We start from the raw sequence: 9,709 nt of genomic DNA, 5'->3' as shown, positions 1-9,709 counted from the left end.
CACAAACACACATACACACACACACACCAACACAAACATACACACACACAAACACACACAAACACACACACACACACACAAACACACAAACACACACACACAAACACACCAACACAAACACACATACACACACACACACCAACACAAACACACAAACACACACACAAACATACACAACAAGGCAGCTGGGGATTCAGAGACATTCAAGGTGGGGAGTCACCATCAGAGCTCAAGGTGGGGTCTCCAATGTGGGCTGCCTCCTGTGGGGGTCAGGCCATAGCCAGGCCCTCCACATGGCTGTGGATGTGGGCCGTGCTGGACAGGCTGCTCTCGCCTTTGTAACTTTTGGGGGCCCGGCTGGCTTTCAGCAGGACCAGGAAGGTGTCTGTGGAGATGGCCCCAAACTCAAAGGTGAACGTGCCGTAGAACACCAGGACATCAATGATGAACATCCACTCACACAAGGCAGCCACGTGCTGCAGCACAAAGCTCTCCTGGATGAAGAACACACCACCTGAGGGTATCCCAGTCAAGGAAAGCACAGCTGAACCCCAACCACCCCATGGAGGACCATGTCCCACTGTTACCTCAGGTGGATGCTGGGGTGGATGCGAGTACCCATCCTCTGCAGGAAACACACCACCACTCCTAACACTGAGAAACCCCCACGTGCTTCCCCCAGCACCAGGAAGGCCCTGGCATGAGTGAAGCAGTGGCACACATGCCCAAACCAGCCTTGGTAAATTATGGTACTGATGCCAGGCTGGGATTATCTGAAGAGGCCTGGGCAGGAGGAACTCAGGCTGCAGGTCTCAGTGCAAGCCAGCTGTCCAGATGCCACAACTTCCCCACACTACTTGCCTCTTCCTCAAGCCAGGCTGATGGCTCCCCATCCTGCTACAGGATGCAGTCAACGATGATAAAACTCAGCCTCCGTAATAGGGTTTGGACTGTTGCATCCCAACCCTGCAGCACCTCCTGTCCTTCTGTGCTGCAGCTTGGCCCATCCCAGAGAGCGGGCCTGCTCCCACTTATCCAGGTCCTACCACTGCCAGACTTCCTTTATCCTTCTCTCATCCCCACCAAAGATCTCCAGGGAAACCTATTGCAAGAGCTGCTGCAGGTGAGGGGAGGAGGCATGTACATCCCCCAGCCCTCCAGGTGAAGCCTCCAGCAGTACCATGCCTTCTGCAAGTGAGACCGAGATCTGGGAGAGCTGCAGAGGCAGGGACCTGACCTGTACAGTGTAGAGCCCTCTGCTCACTCCCCCCATCCCATCAGGAAAGATCCCAGCCCTTTCCTCACTGTCCACACGACAGCTTGCTGTTTGCCCACTGCCAGTCCCCAGAGTTTACAGAGCAGGATGGCCACAGCAGATGGGCACCAGTCCTGTCCTCCTTGTCCTTACATGCCCTTCCCATCCCTCCCAGCTGGCATGCCCTTCCCATCCCTTCCCAGTTCCCTTCCTGCTTCCCAGCCTGCCTGCCTGCTGTGGTGACAGAGCAGGACCCTCTGATATGTGCCAGGCCCACCAGCACCCCCAGGCTCCTCTTGTGCTGCTCGCCTCTGCCAGACCCCAGCCAACCTCTGTGGGGCCCATGGACACTGCATGCTTTTTCCCCTTCCTGCCCAATAACCACCATCTTGTTTCCCAATTTAGCCCTAACCTCAGTCCCAAATAAGCTCCTCACTCCCCAGCCACACACTTGGGACCATTCTTTGAGCTCCAGCCCATCTAATGCCATGCCCTCCCTCCTTGGTAAATTGTTTGCAGACCCCAGTACCTGCTTACCAAGCCCTTCCTTGTCCCATGGGCAGGTCGGCTGATGGTTGCCTGGAAGTCCTGGCTGGCAGAGGTGCTGCCATACATCCACCTGGCACCTGCACAGAGCGCTTTTGTACTCAGCTTTGGTCAGAGAGGTAACTCAGATGGACTCTGCATTACCAAGGGCTCAAAATACCTTTGTCCCATTAAAAAAACTCAACAATTAACCAGACCTGGGTGGTGTGTGACTGGAGCCTGCAGCGGTGGCTGGGCTGCAGCGGCTAGGGCAGGGCTGGTTTGGGGCATCCCAAAACCACCCCAAGAGATGGCCAACAGCATCCCTTCCCCTCCTCAGCCCCTACCCAGCCCTGATACTGCTGCTCCTCCAGCCTACACCTGCAGTGAGCTGCCCACCCTCAGTGCCCTGCCCAGCCCCTCTCCTGGCACCACGCCTCACTGCCGGACCAAAGGACAGAGAATATGGGGCACATACCCCACCGTGAGTACCACCTTTCACCAGCCCATTCCCAATCTTTTCCCCACACCCTTCAGGATACTGAAGACAAGGGTGAAGAAGGCCACAGTGGTGAGGATGCTACGTAAGTGGCCAGTCCAGTACTGCCCTCGGGTTTTGGCCATGCGGTAGGTGAGGATGGACTGCAGGAGCAGGAACAGCATGCTGGTGGGAAAGGCCACCCCTGCCCCGATGTAGTGCAGCACCTTGGCGTGATCCACCTGCAGGGAACAGACCGTCAGTGCCAGCACCCAGGGACACTGCCTGTCACAGCATGACTGCTCCAGGAGTTGGACTCCTGCCCAGGAAGGGGTGCAGACAGTGCTGGGAGCAGGTCCAGGCAGCTCACCCTGTGCCTGACTCCTGGCTGAAGAGCAGACTTGGATCCAACATCTACTGCTGGGATCTCAAAGAGCTCTGTTTCTTTTATCCATGGGCCAGCAGCCCTGCTGTACCCAGGGGCAAGGGCTGCCCTCTGCCCTGAGCAACGTCAGGGGCTGCCTGCAACCCCTCCTGAGGGTAACAGCTTGTGCTAGGGCACAAGGGGGATCTGGGCCCGCAAAGCTTCTCCCGGGGCTGGCACAGGCAGCAACCTCAGCCAAGCAAGAGGGCCTGGCTGCTGCAGGCAGCTGCCGGGAGGCCGGTGCCTGGCAGTGCAGGCAGGGGCTGAGCACTGCCATGTGCTGCCAAGCCTGGGAGCCTGGGCCTGCTCCGGTCCCCACGAGCACAGGCTCTGCCCCGACAGTTTCCTGGTGTCACCCCGTAGGCAGGATCAGCAGCAGCCCGAACAGCGTGTCCCTGCCCCTACGTGGAGAGGACAGACCGTGCAGAGGGGCTCAGATAAAGGTTAAACCAGACACAGCAGCTTAATCTGGACCTGAATTATGAACACACAAAGAGGCCTCCCAGCACCCTGGGAAGCACAGCATTGACTCAGGAGAGGGGAAGGACTGCATGGATGGGACGCTGGATCAAAACAACCACCCCAAACCCTACCCTGCTGAGCACAGCCACTGCCCTGCTCCAGCCAAGGCCCTCTCCTGCCTCGCCACCCCAGGGACTCCTGAGGAGATGCCTTACCTGAAAGTTGCCAACCATGGTGAGGCCAGCAGCGCAGACCCAGCCAGTGGCAAGCCCCAGGGTGTTGAGGAGGGATGGCCCCAGGCGCTCCAGGAGGTGGGCGTAGCGCAGCAGTCCCACCAGGATGACTGTGGGAGGGAAACACAGCCCTGTCACATGCCACTGTCTGCGCCCCTGTCATCCCACTCCTGCCCTGTGCCAGGGTGGGTGCTGCAGGGCAGCCCCTCCCAGACCTGCTTCCCGGGCAGCAGGCACTTACCCATGAAGGAGCCCAGGCTGCAGATGAGGCTGAAGAAGCAGCTCTCGGGAGGCAGGGTGCCACACTTGCTGTGGGGACAAACAAGACCCAGAAAGTCCTCAGACAGGGAGCACTGGGGTGTGTGCTTGTCTCCCGCCCCAGGACACCTTCCTGGGTTGCCCTGGAGGGGCCTCAGAGCAGCTCTGCCCATGCTCCTACCGTGAGGCTGCTCACCTGACAAGGGGGATGTGATCCAGCGTGCAGCAGGAGCTGGGGCCATCCATGTCACATGACTGGTTGTAACTCCTGCAGGCAGCAAAGGGACAGGTTAGGAGGGCTGAGATGCTGCCCAGGATCCTCCTGTCTCCTGCCCACAGGCCCTGCGAGGGCAGCCGAGTTGCTCCACAGTGAGTGCAGCCCAAGCCCAGGGGTCTGCCCACACCCTAGAGTCAAGCCCTTCCAGGGAGTGACCCACTGCCCAGCAGGTAGCATCATGCCTGGGTTTCCACAGCCTATTCTCCCTGCCTGCTGGCTCTGCTGGTCACCCGGAGCCCTGGCCTGTGAGGGAGAGACCATAGCAGGGCAGAGGCTGCACGGGCCAGGGTTCTGGCTCAGGGCTCCGGGGGTTCTGGCAGCCCCACAGCCAGGTAGGAGCAGGAGCACCCACCTGCCAGCCCCCTCACTCATCCCCGGGATGGTAGCACCAGCGAAGCCGGGCACACAGCCACCAACAGCTCCAGGTTTGCAGTGGACAGGCTGGAATGGTGAGCTGTGTGGGAAATGGCCCCCACAGCCACAGGCACCCCTGGGCAGTGCCACCGCACCTGGCAGGGAGGGAGGGAGCTGGGAAGCACTGCCTGAGGAGCAACACGACCAGGGCCAGCCCCCAGGCTGTCCTGGGGCCAGGCACACCAGCAGTGCCTCCGGGGCAGTCCCAGCACTGCCGGGCTGGGCTCTGCTGCCTGCACCCACCGCAGGAGCGCCTCCTGCACCCACAGACCCCGTGAGTCCAGGCACCCCGAGCTCTTATCAGCCCCACACACCTTCCTGTACCACAGCTGCCGCCTGCAACCCTAGCTAAATTCCCAGCACGGGGGTTCATGCGCCCTCACCCTCCTCACAGCTCTCCCAGGAGCTGGCACACACTGGAAGTGGGTTTTTGGGTGCCTTTTTGCTGCAGCATCACCCAGGCATCCAGCACCTCTGCCTGGGTGGGACCCTCTGTTCACACCACAGGCAGTGAGTGCAAAGTTCTCTGCCCCAAAGGGCCCCTTCAGACACCCCCAGTCCCACGCAGGGTGGGGGCTGAGGGGGTAAGTTGTTGGGGGACAGCACTACCCTGTCCCGGGCCCCAGCTGACCATCCACCACCTCTGCCTATGCAGCAAGCACATGGTTAAAAAAGCCTTTTTGGAAAGGGCTGGGCTCTGATGTTTTTTCAGTCTCCTTAGTTTACTGGTGGCTTTGTTTTCCAACCACTAAACCCAGTCGAGCCCCACGGCCTCCTCAAAGGCTGCTCTTGGGGCCGTGTTTGGTTTGGGAGAGTTTTTTTTATTATTATTTTGTTTAAAGCAAGCAGCCCGAGGCCGGGAAGCATTATTCGTCATTAAGGGCTGGCTGTGCAGCAGAGACAACCCGACACACACATTCTTCCCAGGGCAGAATCAGCCATCAGGCAGGAAATGGCAGCAGGTTTTTTTCTTTCACTTCTTCAAATACTCCAGCAAGAATTAAGCTAACATGGATCTTTCTGGGCAGATTTTTAAGGCGACGCTACAAGCCAAAAACCCTGCAGAAGAAGTTGCCAAGAGACCAAACAGTGTTTCTTTTCCCAGCCCTTGTCTCTTCCACGCCTCACCCCCCATCTGGGGGTGTTGCAGGCAGCTCTGACCATGGGGTGTCCGGGTGCTGCAGGACCATCCCATCCCCCTGGCACTGCCAGATTTAGCCTCAAGCAAGCAAGTCACAACCTCTTCCATGGAGACACATAGCCCTCTGTAATTCCCTGACCACTTATTTTCATACTTTCTCCATGCTGTGTTTTTTCAATGGCCTCCTTCTCCCCGCCTGGTTTGCAGCAAGGCTGGACTGTTCACCAGAGCAGCCTGGGCAGGGGAGGGAGGGCAGCCCAGCCCTGACAGCAGCTAGTCCCCAAGCTGTTCTGCTCCCAAAAGCCACTCGTGGGCCGGGCAGGAGGCATGGACCCTGTGGCATTTGTGCCCCATCACCACCATGACTGCTGGGGGAGAAGGTGGGTCTGTGCCCCTTTAATGCTCCCACCTCTCCCACCACCCCCAGCCTCCTCCCATGGTCAGCCTGATCCCCAACATCCCTTCAGCACAGTGATGGTGCAGGGAGTGCCTCAGCTACCCAGTGGTCTGGCACAGCATGGCATACCTCAAGTGGGACAGGTCTGGAGGGACCTGGCATTATGAAGTCTTTAACCAAGCCAGGACGTGTCAAAAAGCCCCTGCCTCCCCCCAGGCCTTACCAGTTGTGGACAGGGCAGATGTGGTTGTTGGAGAGTGCCATGGCATATCTGAAGGAGAGATGACAAGAGGGTTACTGCAGCCACCCACCTCCCTGCATCCCCATTCCCTGCCAGCACCAGAGCAGCCTCAGGGACCAGCTGCCAGAGCAGAGGATACAAGCCCTTACTGCCTGCCAGGGGCGAGCACTCATCCTGTGGCACCACCCAGCTTTACAAACCAGGAAAAAGAAAAACAAGTGCATGAGCCCAGCACACGCTCCGCGGAGCTCCCACTGCTGGGACCTGGTTCCCCTGCCTTGTACCCCCACCCCTGCTGAGAGCCGCCTCCTGCTCCAGTTCAGTGCAGCTGCCTCTGCAGGGCCTCTTCTCCATCAGGCTGCTGTGCTCCACGGGCTCCGGGGGACTGCTCTGTCACAGAGCCTCTCAGCCCGGCATGGGGCTCTCCACCAGCCCACAGTTGTGCCGGGTGCCACCCAATGGCGATGGCTCTGCCGTGCTTCCCCCAGCCCCCGGCTGGCCAGCAATGGAGCTAAAAGAAGCTTGGAAAAGTAGCCAGTGCATTGGGAGGGTATTTTGGGCAGATCAGCTCCATCAAGCATTTCACCGTGGAGTCACCCTTGTGTCTTAGTGTAACAAGGGGTTCATGACATGCACCCTCCTCCACTCCAAGGGGTCTCAGCCCCATGGCCCCCACCCCAGCCATCGAGGAGCCCTCCTGCCCGGCAGCTGCAGCAGCGGCGGCACCGTGCTGTTCAAATCGCTGGTGGCTGTGACCAGCTCAGGTTAAAAAAAGGCCCCAACACCAGTGTGAAAACCCCTCTCCTTCCCAAGCTAGCCATGTAACAGCTGGGTTGCCAAAAGGATGATCCCAGGACAGAGGCAAAGAGCAGGACAGCTGGGAAAAACCAAAGAACAGCACCTCCAGCCACCAAGGAGCAGACCCCTTACCGAGCCACCTCCCAGCACAGATCTCCAAAAGGGCCACTGCCAGGGTAGCTCAGGCTGTGAGGACCATAAGCAGCAACTCCCACCTGTGCTGCTTTGGGCTGGAGGGGCATCTGCCCCCCAGGGTCACTCACGGGAGACAGCCTATGCTTTGCAAGGTGTCCGAGGAAAAAACTTGGAGCATAAGTTCCTAGCACCAGGGTCAACATTCAGCTTTGTTGTGCAGTAGGACAGGCAATCAGGGGGAAGCTCTTGCAGGAACCCGCATGCATATGGAGTGCATTTGCTCCATCCCATACCCCAGGAAGTCCTACCACCTATACTGAAGCTCTCAGTGCCTTTGAGGAAAGTCCTTCATCCACTGCTCACCAGCGTTAAGGCCCAAGAAAGGGACTGGTGGGGTGGACTAGAACTGTTCACCAAGTGACACAGCCTCTACTCCCAGCACAAGGCCCTTCCATCCATCCACCACATGGGATGTGTGCCCATGTGCTGGCTACAGACCTGGCACTGCAGTACCTGGGCTGGTGGCGTGGCTTCCAATACCGTTCCCGTGTCACCTGAGCGTCAGCCGCACTCACGCCTGGACAGGGGCGCGCAATTCCACGGGGCGTCAAGGATGTAAGGACGGGGAGGCACGTGCCAGCGCTGCTGCAGGGGACACGGGGACCACGCAGGGCAGCTGTAGGGGTTCAGGGAGGTGTGGGGGCCAGGGAATGTCCACAAGTGCCCCAACATGACCGGGGACAGCGGCTCCCCACAACCTCCTGCCTGCTGCATCCCACCTCGCAGCATCCCACTGGAGCATCCTCCAACCCCCGGCCCTCAATATCCTGCAGCATCCCGCCCGGGCCCCGGCCCCGCCGCCCGTGGGTGGGGAACTGGCGGCGACCCCGCGGCACTCACACGATCCACATGCCGGTGATGGTGAAGGCAGGCAGCGTGACGGGCAGGATCCCCCAGGCCGGCATCCTGCGGCCGGGCATGCCCCGCCGGGCTATGGGCGAGCGGGGCCGCCGGGGGAACCTCCCCGCTGCCTCCTGCTGCCGGGCCGCCGCCGGGCCGCGCTCCCCATGGGCGACGGGGCCGGGGCCGGGCTGGCGGGCGGAGCGGGTCCGGCCGTGCGGAGCGGCGCGGCGCCGGGACAGCCCAGGCCGGCCCCGCCCCGGGGCAGCGCGGGTCCCGCTCGGCGGCAGGGCCGGGCCCGCCCCGTCCGGCGGCAGCGGGGAGCGGGACGGGCCGGCGCGGCCCCGGCGCCACGTGGCGCCCGCGCTGCCGGCCCCGGGGAGCAGGACAGCGCTGGGAGGGCAGCCGGGGAGCAGGACGGCACGGAGCCGGGAACGCCGGGCTCCGCGGGGCGGGCGGCCCCACGGCGCGCTCGGCTCAGCCGCGGCGCGGGACAGGCTCTCGTAGAGCGAAGGGGAGTGCAGGCACAGCTCAGCAGCGAACCCCTCCCGGGAGCCGGGACCGGAACAACTTTTGCTGACTCGGGCAGCGACTGCCGACTGCAGGGCTGGGGGCCTCACCTGCCTCAGCTCCAGGTAATGCGGTCTCTGCCTGAACACCAGCCCTGGGGCCCCCATCCGCGGAAGCGTGGGCTCCTGTAAGCGTGGCACTGTCAAAGAACGAGGCAGGAGGTACTGCGACAGGTAGGGGCCAGGCAGAGAAGACCTTGTTCAGCCCACTCTTTTTCCATGGGGCTCAGCGTTCCCTCCTGAGGACAAGGCTCTATTTGCACCCCAGCAGTGACTGACCCTGTGCTCTCACTAAATGGCTGTGGCCACACTGCCAGCCACTGCCTGCGTACACTCGCGACCGGGTTAGCCTGACCTCTCTGTTCCCAGATGGCTTCTACGATTAGGACCCTGCTGCCCAGAGAAACTTGCATTTTTCTTACACAGAAAAAATGAGGAAAGGAAGCATAACTTCCCCTGGCAGAGAAGCAGGGCTGTGGTAAGGCCACGGCCATCCCATTTCCCTATTGGGAACTCAGCAGTAACCTGCCCTCCTGTCTCCCCGGCTGCTTATGGGGATGTGTTTGCAAGTCCCAACACATACTCCGTTGCCAAAGGGTGCTCACACCCCTCGAGCATGGAGCGTCCGGTGCTCACACAGCCTGCACTTTCCCACTGCCTTCTGCAGAGAGGAGCCGCCTGGGAACAGCACTGGCCCTGGCCTGCGTGGGACAGGAGCCCTGGCTGCCCACCACCTCACCCGGGCCAGGGTGCTGGTTACACAACCACACAAACAAGCAGTACTGCACACTGGGACTTGTAGTCTTGGAGGATCTCATCGTCCTCTGCGTTGAATCGAGAGCGGCCTGCTCACGGGCCCGGGCTCTCTCTTTGCTGTTCAGCCCATCATTTTGGGGCAAGAGTTGTACTCCAGAACTTTGCTCCCGAGCCGTTTGTGCTCTCAAAGCTGCCCCGTGCATTCCTGTCCGCCAGCGGGCAGCAGGCCTGGCCCTCCCTCTCCCGGCAGCCTCCACACCACATGGACACTGGGAACAATGCCCGCTGTGCCGGGGCTGCCGCCCCCAGCAGCCTTGACAGGGCTCGGAGCACTCCAGGGCGACAAGCACAAGCCCCGCCGGGCTGCCTTCTGCGCAGCTGGGCCGAAAATGCCGGGCACAGTGCTTTCAGGACACGTTAGGCTCTGTAACGGGCATAAATCTTTC

The 9,709-nt window shown here is 60.7% G+C and overlaps 1 protein-coding gene across 1 annotated transcript; it reads right to left on the bottom strand.

The window, feature by feature from the left end:
- Positions 1 to 186: 186 nt before the first annotated feature.
- On the bottom strand, positions 187 to 8,134 carry TMEM150A (transmembrane protein 150A). Its single transcript, XM_069019513.1, has 7 exons — positions 7,939 to 8,134; positions 6,088 to 6,135; positions 3,832 to 3,903; positions 3,619 to 3,686; positions 3,360 to 3,487; positions 2,323 to 2,500; positions 187 to 514 (listed from the first exon to the last, which is right to left on the bottom strand). The coding sequence occupies exons 1-7, from the start codon at positions 8,016 to 8,018 to the stop codon at positions 270 to 272; spliced, it is 819 nt and encodes a 272-aa protein (XP_068875614.1). The 5' UTR covers positions 8,019 to 8,134; the 3' UTR covers positions 187 to 269.
- Positions 8,135 to 9,709: the final 1,575 nt, after the last annotated feature.

Source organism: Aphelocoma coerulescens, chromosome 6 (assembly GCF_041296385.1).
Source record: "Aphelocoma coerulescens isolate FSJ_1873_10779 chromosome 6, UR_Acoe_1.0, whole genome shotgun sequence".
NCBI lineage: Eukaryota > Metazoa > Chordata > Aves > Passeriformes > Corvidae > Aphelocoma > Aphelocoma coerulescens.
This window is presented reverse-complemented; position numbering and strand designations above follow the sequence as displayed.